Source organism: Ranitomeya variabilis, chromosome 4 (assembly GCF_051348905.1).
Source record: "Ranitomeya variabilis isolate aRanVar5 chromosome 4, aRanVar5.hap1, whole genome shotgun sequence".
Lineage (NCBI taxonomy): Eukaryota > Metazoa > Chordata > Amphibia > Anura > Dendrobatidae > Ranitomeya > Ranitomeya variabilis.
Window position 1 is genome coordinate 671,855,436 of NC_135235.1, and position 14,428 is coordinate 671,869,863.

General features: G+C 40.2%; 1 protein-coding gene across 5 annotated transcripts in view; it reads right to left on the reverse strand.

The window, feature by feature from the left end:
* Positions 1-3,838: 3,838 nt before the first annotated feature.
* Positions 3,839-14,428, reverse strand: part of LOC143766282 (uncharacterized) — a 57,922-nt gene continuing 47,332 nt past the window's right edge. For 4 of the 5 annotated variants that reach the window (XM_077253833.1, XM_077253832.1, XM_077253835.1 and 1 more), the window contains exons 8-13: positions 11,670-11,776; positions 11,361-11,540; positions 11,154-11,277; positions 10,973-11,070; positions 10,685-10,775; positions 3,839-5,628 (exon numbers count right to left, since the gene is read on the reverse strand). In XM_077253833.1, the coding sequence (XP_077109948.1) occupies positions 4,637-5,628; positions 10,685-10,775; positions 10,973-11,070; positions 11,154-11,277; positions 11,361-11,540; positions 11,670-11,776 (1,592 nt within the window). In that variant the 3' untranslated portion in view covers positions 3,839-4,636. The remainder of the gene's footprint in view (positions 5,629-10,684; positions 10,776-10,972; positions 11,071-11,153; positions 11,278-11,360; positions 11,541-11,669; positions 11,777-14,428) is intronic. The other variant, XM_077253836.1, reaches the window with a different exon arrangement.

Consider the following 14,428-nt stretch of genomic DNA (forward strand, 5'->3'; position numbering starts at 1 on the left):
ATCCTGATGCAATCCTGAACGTGGACACATACCCTTACAGCGTACCGTAGCAATCAGTAATATCCCAAGAATTATTATCAGAGTATTAATATGATTGATATTTAGAATAATAAAACAAATATTAGATAATAATACATTAACCATGTCGCTCCTTTGATTGGACATTTTTCCATAGGTGTAAATACCTTTTCAACCCATAGGTGTCAATGTGTGTTTTGATGTAAAAACTTAGTAAATAAAGGAAAACTGACTGAACAGCAATATAGTCTGAACTGGTGCATAACCAGAAAAGTCATAGAGCAAACAGATCAATGGCTGCACTCAAAATTTACTGTGCTAAGGCAAGGAAATGTGCAATACATGAAATGTGAATAGCATAATGGCTTGTGAAATCTATGAAAAAACACATGAGATTCTTAGCACAAGATTTGGCCAAAAGTTGTGAGCCCATCCACCAAACGTCAAGGTAATCTCAAAACGGATGGGTACCTGAGCTGACTGCCTAGTGTGAACACTTACCTAAGGCTAATAACATGGTAAAGCCTGCATTTATAGGAAGGTCGGAACCAACTGTGTCTGGATGTAATTAAAATCACAGCATGGTGAAGGGCGAGGCGTTCAAGTCAGAAAAAATAGTACATAGTAAATATAGGTAAACTGACTGAACAGCAATATAGTCTGAACTGGTGCATAACCAGAAAAGTCATATAGCAAATAGATCAATGGCTGCACTCAAAATTTACTGTGCTAAAAACTGATTCCATCTTTAGTACTCAACTTTTATTAATTAATGTATTTATTAGACCAATAAAACCAAAGTATAACCATGAATCAGAATGAATCAATGAGTGAATTAATTGTATTTTTTCAGTGATTTGAATCCCTTTTTTTTTTTATAGTGGAATCACACCATCACCATATTTAATGAAGCAATATTCTTGTACTCAACGACGATGGCCATTATGAGTTTTGTGGAATGCCGTTTGGGTTCTGTAATGCCCCTGCAGTTTTCCAATAACTGGTAAACCACACTTTCCAGGACCTCCTCTACACGTACATGTGTGGTAATTTACCTGGATAACATTTTGGTGTTTTCCTCGCCATATAGTCTCAGATAGAGGCATCCAGTTTACATCTCGCTTCTGGTGGCCTTGAATTTCTTTTCAGCCTACCATCCACAATTCAATGGCCAGGTAGAGCGAGTCAAACTGATGCACCCTGATATAGGCAATTCCCTGAAATTCATATAAGTGCCACCAATGGGCATGTGCAAGGTAATGATTCCCCTTTAAGGAATATAGGGAATTACCTTGCACATGCCCATTGGTGGCACTTATATGAATTGTGTTCATGAGTTTAATTTTATTATACATACTGTCCTGATTCGCACAACAGTCTGTTTTATTTTAAAAATTATTTTATTCTGTATTGCTACTATTAGTTAATAAAGATATTATTTTATAATCCAGTTTGGTCTCCCTGGTGCAGCCATAATACTGTTGCTTGGGTTTGTTATCTGCAAAAATACGCAGAGTCAAAAACGCACCAAAAGCTCATCGTGGGAACGTTGCCTTAAAAGTTTTTTGAGAAATCTGTCTTCAGATGCATTCACGTGAGGAGGTCTGAATTAAGAAAAAATTACATTTGAAGAGTAGATTTGAACAATCAATCCACAAATTGCATAATGCTACAACAGCAGGGAGGTCAATCTAGGAAAAAGCAAGTGCCAAATTGACTATTTTTGAAAGGGAACCTGTCACCTGAATTTGGCGGGACCAGTTTTGGGTCATATGGGCGGGGTTTTCGGGTGTTTGATTCACCCTTTCCTTACCCGCTGGCTGCATGCTGGCCGCAATATTGGATTGAAGTTCATTCTTTGTCCTCCGGAGTACACGCCTGCGCAAGGCAATATTGCCTTGCGCTGGCGTGTACTCCGGAGGACAGAGAATGAACTTCAATCCAATATTGCGGCCAGCATGCAGCCAGCGGGTAAGGAAAGGGTGAATCAAACACCCGAAAACCCCGCCCATATGACCCAAAACTGGTCCCACCAAATTCAAGTGACAGGTTCCCTTTAATGTGACCTGTAAGGAGCTGGACTTGTTCTAAGACTTTTTGACCAATGGATGAAGAGCGAAATTCCGCGGCTCTAAGGGATGCAGACTTTCTCCACCACAGAGCACCGGTTACATAGATATTATTTTGGCGTTTAATTAGAAATTTGCTTGCTGTGTTTTATTAGAGATTTGCTTGCTCATCAGATCAGCCTCGGGAATTAATGTTTCCATTCAGTGACAGTTAGCAGAGGAAGACGTGCTGGTTGGATCTTACTTATACAAAACGCTAGACAGGAGGTTGCTAAAGGTAAATGTAAAGCAGTCATTCTATTAATCTTATTAGTATCTAAGGGACCTCAAGCCATTGTTCTCCCAGCCACTAGGCCCATCGTGTGGGTGGGGATAGTAGACCCAGGGGAGCCATCACCACAGGGGGTCTCACATGCAATCTCAGGTGATTGGCTTCTGGAATATTCTTCATTCTTTGAGTTAAACGCAAATGTTTAAGGATGGAACACTTCTGCTCATTCAGGGGCTGATCCCAGGGAGGGAGGAAGAAGCCATGTTTAGTCAGGGGTTGGTGAGCGTGTCCTCGAAGGGATAGGATGAGGTCCTGGAGTACATGGATGGATGGATGGCCTGTGGAATTTGGAGATCGGATGCCGGCTGGGCTTGTCACACATGCTACAGTTAAGGGATCTGTCTTCTGGAATTAAGGAACTTTCCTAAGGACTGTTGATGCTGGATACATGGGCTTCAGTTGTGTTTTCTGTCAACTGGAGGAGTGTGAACCATGACTACAGGCTATACTGGCAGGAGATACAAAATCTGTGGGCCAACCAAAAGTTGGGAGACAGGGAGTATATCCTGGTACTGGGGCAGTGAGACTACTGGCTCTGGGGAGGGAATGTTGTGGACTTGGGGCAATATATTTTGGCCATCTACCTGGAGAGGTTGTAAAACCATGCATGTAAGGAATAAAAAATAGGTGATTATTACAACCCACAACCTCAGATCTTCAAATGGCCCTTGTAACGAAAACAGGGGACAGGTATCCCAAATATACACTTTTTATGAATGTGCCCTATAAATATGAGATATTGAAGACAAAAGGCATCAAAAAGTGACAAACTTTATGCATGGGTGCAGACTTTTTTTTGAGAAATGGATGGAGCTTAGCAGGAGGTAGCAGTTTCAAACATTTTGCAGCAAATTTACAATAATGTAATTAAATTTCCTATGCGCAGTCTAAAGATGTCCTAAATGTATTAAGAGGCGTAGACCTTTCTTTAGAGGACACAGCATTTTCCTTATTTTCATAGGCATTATTAAATTCAATCAGATGCAATTCTGCCTGATAAATGGACCCAAGAAAGTTGTAACATCTAATTGAACAGTGCCTACCATGTGATTTTATCCAGTAAATGAGATTATAAAATGGATGGTATCATTCAAAATGCAACTTGTCCCAAAAAAACAAGACGTAATTTGCTACGTTGGCAAAAAAAATAAAAAAGTTATGGCTCTTGGAAGAAGGCGAGAGAAAAACAAAAATACATAAAAACATGACCTTTAGGGGTTAAAGCAAAAACCAACTAACTCTGCGGAGGATTGAGAGAGTGGAAATGTGTAGAACATTAATTGAAAAGAACTCAACAGAGCTATAACCCTAAATCCGAAAACTTTATTAGATGATAATGTTTTAAAAAAATAAAGAGGAAAAGAAATGATGATGTTCGTAGTTAATTGTAATAAACATAACACACACATAAAACAAATAGTGATGTATGAAATTAAAATGTTAATTACTTTATTAGCTCTGTGATTTGATGATTACAATGTATTGGCCATACAAATAAATCCACAGAATATCTGAATTGGAGGCCACATTCACTCACTATTTGTTCAGAATTTTCCATCAGTATTTGTAAGCCAAAACCAGAAGTGGAACAATCAGAGGAAAAGTACAATAGAAACACGTCACCACTTCTACATTTTTCACCTATTCCTGGTTTACAAATATTGATGTATTAAAATACTGACCAAACACCGAATGTGACCAAAGACTAAAACTATTATAATGTCTCTTTGTTATCAATCATTTAATTTGAGAACATCAAAAAAGACCCAAAACATTTAATTAAAAAAATAAAACAATATTCTAAATTTAGGTTTAAGAGAATAAATGTGACATTGGTAAAAAAAGACAAGTGGCAAAAGCACTTTAAGATGTTATTATGTTTACACTAGTTATATCAGAGTTATTTGTCTAAGAAGTGAGTGGAATAAACATTTCTCGCATCCTGTGTTTTACACTGTGAGATCTTTGATCCGCAATTATGTAGATTTCAGTTGTGGTTTTTGTGAGTCGTCTGATTTATATTCAGAATTGATTTTTGAGAACAAGATTTCCCACATTCAGAACATGAATACGGCTTCTCTCTTGTAAGGACTTTCTGATGTGTAGCAACATGTGATTTTTTAGTAAAATATTTTCTACATTCTGAGCACGAAATGTCTTCTACCCGGTGGGACTTATTTGATGTGCATCTAAATTTTCCTTCTTTTTAAAAGATTTATCACATTGTGAACAGGAAATTTGTTCCTGTGTGAGTTTTCTGATGTCTTAAAAGAACCGATTGCTGGCTAAAACATTTCCCACATTCTGAACATGAAAAAGGCTTCTCCCCTGTGTGAACTCTTTGATGTTCAACAAGATGTTGTTTCAACTTATAAGATTTCCCACATTCTGAGCATGAATAAGGCCTCTCTCCTGTGTGACTTTTCTGATGCGTTACCAAACCAGATTTCTGGCCAAAACATTTTCCACATTCAGAGCATGAATATGGTTTCTCTCCTGTGTGAACTCTCTGATGTGCAGCAAGATTTGATTTCTGTGTAAAACATCTCCCACATTCTGAGCATGAAAATGGCTTCTCCCCTGTGTGACTTCTTTGATGTGCCACTAAAACGGTCTTCTGTTTATAAGACTTACCACATTGTGGACATGCAAATGGCTTCTCACCTGTGTGAAGTCTGTGATGTCTATTTAGATCTGATTTCTGGCTAAAACATTTCCCACATACTGAACATAAATAAGGCTTCAGCCCTGTGTGACTTCTTTGATGGGCCACTAAAACGGTCTTCTGTTTAAAAGCTTTACCACATTCTAAACATGAATATGGCTTTTCTGTTGCGTGTATTTGCTGATGTGTCACAAGATTGGATTTATGGTTGAAGCATTTCCCACATTCTAAACAGGAGTATGGCTTCTCCTGTGTGTGAATTCTCTGATGAGACGCAAGTTGGGATTTATGGTTGAAGCATTTCCCACATTCTGAACAGGAATAAGGCTTAATTCCGGCATTAACACTTTGATTTTGTTTCACAATCTGCGGTGAATATAGGACCAACAGAAAAGGATAAGATGATAGATCTTTGCTTTGTAGGGCTGAGTTTTCATACGGGTTAACGGCGTGCTGTTCATTTGCAACTTGTGTGATTCCATGATCACTTGCTTTAAAATCTGAAGATCTTTGATGTCCTTCTTGGCTCAAAGCATAGGCACCTGCTAAAAATAAACTCAATTTTTATAAAGGTTTTCATAAGAAATGCAAGTCATGTAGTCAGTTGTTTATTAATTAACTGATGAAGACAGCTGTAACGGATCACAATTTAATACAAGTTTTTGATATCTATTTTATTCGGCATCCTAAGTTTAAATATGCCTATCACCACTCCCTTTCTAGTAAATTAAGGCAGTAGAAAATCATAAAGTCACTTATCGGTCAGTGTTTTTTCATGATGTGCGTATCGGTTTCACACCTTCCTTGACTCACGTCAAGGGTCCTATCACTTGCGAGTCCTATCACGAAACAGTTAAAACCACAAAGAGAGGACTTAGAAATACTCCAAAATTATAAAATAAAACCGAAAAAAAGGAAGATACTTTCCTGCCCTGGCTTCCAAACAAATGCACTACAGCGTGCAGCGGACCCAATTAAAGAGGGTGGCACAGGTGCAGCAAAACCAATTAAATAACTACTCTCTTTTTAGTGATAGGACTCGCAAGTGTGGGGACCCTTGACGAGCTTCCATATTTTGGCCATTATATCATCTAATACCACACGTATATTTATGCGTTTTTTGCACTTTATTTATCTTTTAGGGTGCAGTTGGGCCCAGATGGCTCTGTAAACTGTGGCTTCTGTTCACACAGGATACATTTTGGTTAGCACTGGGCAGCCCGCCTGATGTAAAAGTATGAGTGTCACTAATAGGCTGTAAGCCGGATGCTCTGCATTACCTGTAAGTGAACAGCGCCGCATACAGATTATTTTTTGTGCACTAAAATACCAAATAGCCACCCCCTCCATGGATTAGTAGGTTGAGAGTGGTTATTTCATTGGTATTGCTGCACCTGTGCTGCCATCTTTATTTGGGTCTGCTCCACCCCGATAGTGCATTTGTTTGGAGGCCTGAGCAGGTAAGCATCTGCCTTTTTCCGGTGTTTTTCTCAAGTCCTTAAGACCATTCTCTTCTCCTCTTTTGTTCTCCATGCTTAATGTTGCATGCAGAGACACACAATGCAAAGATTGGGTCAACTTCTCCCCTTTTTTTTCTGGTTTCAGGTGTTACTTTCATATTGGCCACACCTGTTACCTGCCACAGGTAAGTTTGAGCAAGCATCACATGCTTGAAACAAAGTTGTTCACCTGCATTTTTGGAAGGGTGAAAACAAAATTGACCGGCCCATTTTTGCAGTTGTGTGTGAAATGATGTCTTTTTTTTACCTGATTTTTTTTGCGTTGTTCCAATACACATTGTATACCATATATGTAATTGCAATAATTTCAAGGATACCAACACTTTCAGCTATGACTATATGCTTGATTTCTTTGGCATATAATGAAGAAAGCAGGTTAATTCTACACCTTGGTGGACATAATCCAAGAAAGTGCAGGTTCGGTGTAACAAAAGAAACTAGCTATTAAACTGTAGAAGAGTTCATATACATTTTCTGAACTTGTTAACCCATCTAAGCAACACTTGAACACCCCAAAACAGGCATGAAGGATCAGTAGAATGATGGAGCAGAAGTCAAGTAAACAAATTAACTTTAAGGACCAAATTACGTTTTCAAAGAGGGACTTCAGACCCAATAACTGCATTTGGTCTAAAATCAGCCAGATTATCAAGTTATGGACAACTTAATTACGCTCAAATGAGCCACTTCACGTCAAGATCTGAACCTCATAAATAACATTTCTAGTGTAAATTACAGTTCAACATATTCCAATCTTTAGGAAAGTACAAATTAGATTTAATGAGAACCCTCACCCTCTGTGGATTATAAATATCTCCTTGAATACCAAGCCATCAAGTATAGATTGAAAACCCACGTATGCCAAACTATTTTAGAGATCAAAAGATTTAAAGCACCCCTAAGATTTTAGGCTTAACTCATTCCCTGACAGATAAGCAAACTTGAATAGCCAAAAATATAAATAAAAGATCTTCACTATTCTGTTGTTGTGGTATCTGCTTCTCTATCCAGTTTGTCCCATAACGGCACAATCTTCTTGGTCCTCACAGGAAAAATAAAAAATTGTGCCTTACAGCCTAAACCACTGTAATTAATGAATTCTATCTAGGAGAACTTCTGTTCACTGCTTCCCAGATCCAATACACAAAAATTCCTATATGAACCTAGTAGGAAAATCTGGACTGCGGTATTCGTTACTATTCGTCATGTTCATACATTCTTACAGAGAAAGATAGAATTATTCCATTCTATGTTATGGCATCAAACTGTAATGGCTGCTTATAACACACTACACACATAGGGACTCACAAAAAAATATTAAATACACATCACTGTTCTGGCGATAAGAGGGAGAAACCAAGGAGATATTCATTACAAAAATCAGTGGATAATGAAAAAAGACTGATTGGATAGAAAAACTTTAAATAACACAACAACCCATAATCCATTTCTTCAAAAGAGGTAGTAACCCAGAAAGAAAGATCAATTTACTACTAGATATGATGAAACCATTCTATCATGCAACTCCAACCAGGAGGCTTGACTTGGACATTGAGTGTCTACCAACATGCCCATTTTAAGAATCCACACTAGGAGGATTGACTGTTAATAAACCATCAATGTCCCAGTAAATTCATTTATTTGGGATTGATTGGAATATTGACTGTTTTACAACCTGATGTTGATGAGCCCACCTAACCACTCCAAACTAGGAGGATTAACTAGGATTTTGATGGTTTACCAAGTTTATGCTTATGAGCCCACCTAACCACTCCAAACTAGGAGGATTAACTAGGATTTTGATGGCTTACCAAGTTTATGCTTATGAGCCCACCTAACCACTCCAAACTAGGAGGATTAACTAGGATTTTGATGGTTTACCAAGTTTATGCTTATGAGCCCACCTAACCACTCCAAACTAGGAGGATTGACTAGGATTTTGATGGTTTACCAAGTTTATGCTTATGAGCCCACCTAACTACTCCAAACTAGTAATATTGACAAGTACATTAATGGTTAACCTACGTAATACGGAAAAGCCCATTTTTCAACACATGGCTTGAAGAATTGACTTGGCTTAAAATGGTTTCATCCAATTTACTGTTGGTAAACCATCCATCCTCCCAGTCTCCACTGACTGAGACATTGATTGCTCACCAACTTGATGGTGATGAGTCCACTGTATAGCTTCAAACTAGCAGGATTGACAGCCCATTTTACAACACTTGCTAGGAAGATTGACAGTTCAAACAATGGTTTAATCTGAGGTACAGCAACATGCACATCCAAAGAGGAGGAATAGACTGGAATTTTTTTGGATTTACCACACTTCCTGCAGGCATACATACTGTATTTACTAAAGTTAGAACTGATTGTACACCTTCATTAGTCATAGAATGGAAGAGTTGGAAAGGACCTCAAGGGTCATCTGGTACAACCTCCCACTCAATGCAGGATTCACTAAATCATGCCAAACAGATGTCTGTCCTGCCTCTGGTTGAAGACTTCCATTGAAGAATAACTCACTACTTTTCGTGGCAGCCTGTTCCACTTGTTGATCATTTTCACTGTCAAAATATTTTTTATAAATCTACTCTGTGCCTCCTCCCATTCATTTTCATCCCATTGCTTCTAATCTTTCTTTATACAAATGAGAAGAAAGATGATCCCTCTACAATTTGTCAGCTCTTGCGATATTTGTAGACAGCTATTAAGTCTCCTCTCAGTCTTCTCTTTTGCAAGCTAAACATTCCCAAATCCGGTATACATTCCTCATAGGACAGTGCTTGCAGGCCTGTCACCATTTTGGTAGCTCCTCTCTGTCTTTTTTAAAATGTGGGAACAGGATTCCGGATGAGGCCTGACCATCGAGGAGTAGAGGGGGATAATTACTTCACATAATGTCTGATAAAGCTACAACAGACTTCAAAAATAATCTAGAATTCAAGCTTCACCATGCTGAGTGGCATGAGGATGGAAGCCAAATGATAATGAAGTCCTGATTTATACAGAAATAAACATGTCACAACCATGCTGTGTGACATTCGTCAGTAATATCACAAAGCTGCAGTCCAGAACCACATCAAGAAACAGCAGGCCACACAAAGCCACGAGACAGTAAGGCAAACAGAGCCACAACGCTAAATGCTAACTCAAGCTATGAAACCGAAAGCTAACCAAAACCACAATGAAACAGGCTAAACTAAGCAAAGCCAAAAGACTTAATCAGGTCATAAGGCAAAAATACTGAATCCAGCCAAATCATAATGCCAAAGGCTACACCAAGTCAAGATATGGGACAAAAAAGCTATTCCAAGCCATACCATGAGACAGAGTCAGAAGGCAAAACTTAAGGCAGCACGTCAAACATCAAACAGCAGACATTGGGTACTGGATTCAGGATATCTAGACTACCCCAAGTTGAGGTTAAAACCACAGAACCAAAGTGGGCCAATAACTCAGTGGTCTCCACTAGGTGCTGCTTCAGAGTATATCTAAGGGTGTTACATGATTCAGTATTGTTCAAACCACATGCTCCAATCTTCTTTGTGCAAAAGATAGGAAAATCAGTGAAGGAAAAAGTAGGAGGTGTCTCTTCATTTTGCTTTAGGCTTCCTACCCAGTGATAGGGCGGCATGCTTTCTCAGGGGTATCGGAGAAACTCATACAATTCTGAAATGAGTCAGAATTTAAAGCTAGAAGCCAAAGAAAAAGGTCATCTGAGCCATTCATTTACCAAAACTTTTTTTTGCAGTTGTATGATTTTATGTTCTTTATTTTTTATACCACGGAAACTATGTAGGAGTCTGATAGGAGCTAATAAATATCTAGTGGTCAAAAGCCCTTGACAGATAGTGTAGAAATAAGCCTCATTTATGAAGAAAAATATTATGTCCATATTCCACCTGTATTTCAGATATATTTTATTTGTATTACCACCTATAACAGACTTACAAATTCATCCATATGTTATATCTATTTTAGCTGAAGGAGAGAAAATACACAATAAAAAAGAACCAATAGACCGCAATGCGAATGAGAAGAATCTGCGACCTCTCAGCATTGAGTGGATACTACTTACCTTGGTAGTCATATGTAGGAATCTCCTCTTTACACGGCTCATCACCCCTCACATATGTCTCTGTAGTATTAATATGGTTGAGATCTTCACCCTGAAACAATATTGTAAAAGTCACAGACAGATGGAGAAGTCACATCTATGATCGGCTCTAATCCTGCCATCTCCACCGTTCTCATTACACAAGTATAATACATATAATCCTGGTGGATAAAACAAGACTGAGCACAAGACCTTCACAACCATCTACACATCATAGGGGAGATCTCATGATACCTTCTCTCCATCTACCTGATGATCCTGAGGGACATCGGGATCTTCTTGTTTACAGTCCTGGGGAAGAAGAGGACGGGGACATCTCTCTGGTGTTGTCTTTTCACTGGATAGAACTGGAGGAAACACATACAGGGACTGAACTCATTCTTTATAAAGAGATAATTAGAGGATGTGTGTATTTAGTCCTGTTTATTACCTGGTGACGTGACGGGCTGGGGAACCTCCATCATGACATCCTTGTACAGATATTTGTGTCCTTCTAAATACTCCCACTCCTCCATGGAGAAATATACGGAGACATCCTGACATCTTATAAGAACCTGACACATACAATGATACCATCATCCCACCGATCCCTTCATAGTGTTACTGTATAATGTCCCAGCATTCCCAGCAGTGTTACCTCTCCAGTCAGCAGCTCTATCATCTTGTAGGTGAGTTCTAGGATCTTCTGGTCATTGATGTCCTCATGTATCAGGGGGTGAGGTGGAGGTTCTGTGATTGGGCTCAGGGGTCTTCCCCATCCCTCAGACACAGGGTCCTGACAGCGATCACTAAGAGTCTTCTTCACTACTGTGTAATCCTGGTTACAGAGAGACACATCAATAAATCTCACTACAGACATTTCCAGAGTCCTCACCTCTCCAGTTCTGTCCATTTGTTATTCCCATAGATGAGAATGATGTAATGTGACGTCATCACAATCTCTCACCTCTCCAGTAAGCCGGAAGAGGATCTCTAGGGTGAGGTGTAATATCCTCTCCTTCATCTTGACCCTGTCCATATCCATCCTTGATAAGTCAGGAGAATTGTAGAAACCTAAATGGAAAGAAAAATTGAAGATAAGTCTGGGTAAAACACATATCACATAAAATATTTAATGACTACAGTTGTGTTGCCAGTATAAAGCTATAATGAGGTAAAGCTCTTCATATATCTAGAGGTCAGACTCAGAATATTTATGTCTTTTTATTTGGGATCATGCGAGTTATAAATTATTATTATTTATTTATATAGCGCCATTAATTCCATGGTGCTGTACATGAGAAGGGGGTTACATACAAAGTTATAGCTGTCATTTACAGTAAGCAAATTTACAATGACAGACTGGTACAGAGGGGTGAGGACCCTGTCCTTGCGGACTTACATTCTACGAGATAATGGGGAAGAGACAGAAGGTCGGGGTGCAGCAGCTCTAGTGGTGGTGAGGCGGCAGCTCGGGTGGTGGTGAGGTGGCAGAATGGTTATTGCAGGCTGTAAGATTTCCGTAAGAGATGGGTTTTCAGGTTCCGTCTGAAGGATCCGAGGGTGGTGGATAATCGGACGTGTTGAGACATGGAATTCCAGAAGATGGGGGATATTTGGGAGGCGGTTGTGTGAGGAATGGATAAGTGTGGAGGAGAGTAGGAGGTCTTGGGAGGATCGGATATTGCGTGAGAGGAGATATTGGGAGATTATTTCAGAGATATAGGGAGAGGACAGGTTGTAGATGGCTTTGTAGATCAGTGTTAGTAGTTTGAACTGGATTCGTTGGGGAATTGGGAGCCAGTGGAGGGATTGCAGAGGTGAGAAACAGGGTGTGGAGGTGGATTAGTTGGGCAGAGTTGAGGACAGACTGGAGTGGTGCAAGAGAGTTAGGGGGGAGGCCACAGAGGAGGGTGGTGCAGTAATCGAGGCGGGATACATTCAGATTTTTTTTCAGCTGTTACAATATAAAAAGGTCTCAATTCTCAGTTCCCAATGAAGAAAAAAATTCCATTTCACTAAGAAAAGTCATAAAAAAATCCTATGTTCTCTTAAAATAGCACACATTTTTAAAAAACTTGAATAGAAACGGAATGTCTATCTATCTTCACTGCCTTTTTTTTCTCTGGTATGCACTGAATGTCTCCAACTTTTATAGAAACTGAATGTCTATCTTCACTGCCTTTTTTTCCCTCTGGTATGCACTGCTCACCTTCATCTTTTGTTCCATAATGTATTTCACTTCTCTGGTGCCTTCCATGCATACCTCTGGGCGGTCAGTCTAACCCCTCCACCCCTTTTATGAGCTTTGTTTTACTCTGACCATGTGTTCTGGTCACACACCCTCACATGCTCTCACAGCTGAGTTCTCTTAACAACACATATATTCAGATGCAGCAGTCTGCTCCAGACGTAGTCTGCTACATGCATCTTTTAACTTCCATCTTTTAAATTACATATTTTTAATTAATTTGATGAATTAGACTGAATTGGACAGGAATTGACGGGAAAGTAACAGAATACCAAACCTCTACAATGTTTCGGTTTCTTTTCTCTTTCACCCCCATACTACTCACCTTCTTACAATCTCCTGCAATCCCTCCACCTAGTAAAGAACTAGTCATTTCTCCCTCAATACTCTCCAGCCATCTCACCTTCTCCTCAGAACTGTTCCTCCACATACAATCCTTTTTTTCCAGACACACACGGCCGCATCATGTCCTATCCTGCTCCCACCTTCTAATGCTCTGTCTGCTACTTCTCATCTCTGGCGATGTATTCCTAAATCCCGGCCCCCCTCAACACATCCCCACACTCATTTCTAACTCCCTGCCACGATCCCCTCCACGTTTTCCCAACCATGAGAACCTCATACCCATTCATCCAGCCACTACTCCCCCTTTTCCCCTACCTGGAGCACTATGGAACGGACGCTCCATCTGCAACAAACTGCCATTTATCCATGACCATCAGCAACAAACTCTCCTTCCTCGGCATCACCAAAACCTGGCTCACTCCCTCTGACTCAGCCTCTCCAGCTGCACTTTCCTATAGCGGATTCCACCTCTTTTACACCCCTCGCCCCAGCAACATACGTGGTGGAGGGGTTGGTTTGCTCCTGTCCGACACCTGCTCCTTTACTCCAATCCCGCTACCACCCTCCGCTACTCTTTCCTCGTTCGAGGTGCACGCCGTCCGCATCTATTTCCCCTCCAACCTCCAGCTGGCTGTCATCTAGCGCCCCCCAGAACTAACCATCTCCACCTTTCTCTACTACTTCACCACCTGGCTACTTCATTTCCTCTCTGCTGACATGCCCACTATCATCATGGGTGACTTCAATATCCCCATTGATACTTCCACCTCAGCTGCCTCTAAACTTTTATGACTGACTGCCTCCTTTGGCCTCACTCAATGGTCCTCTGAGGCCACTCACATAGATGGCCACACGCTGGACCTCATCTTCACCTGCCTCTGCTCCCTTACTAATCTCACTAACTCACCCCTCCCCGTCTGACCACATCCTACTGACATTCTCTTCCCTCTCCTCTCTTAGTGTTCAACCCCCACTCCACAAACTCACTCACTCGCAGAAATCTCAAACATCTCAACTTACAATCACTCTATGAGCCCCTTCTCCCTCTTACAGACATAGCCTCCCTTCATGACACAGATGCTGCTGCCACTTTTTATAACATTACAATAATGGCAACACTCGATTCGGCA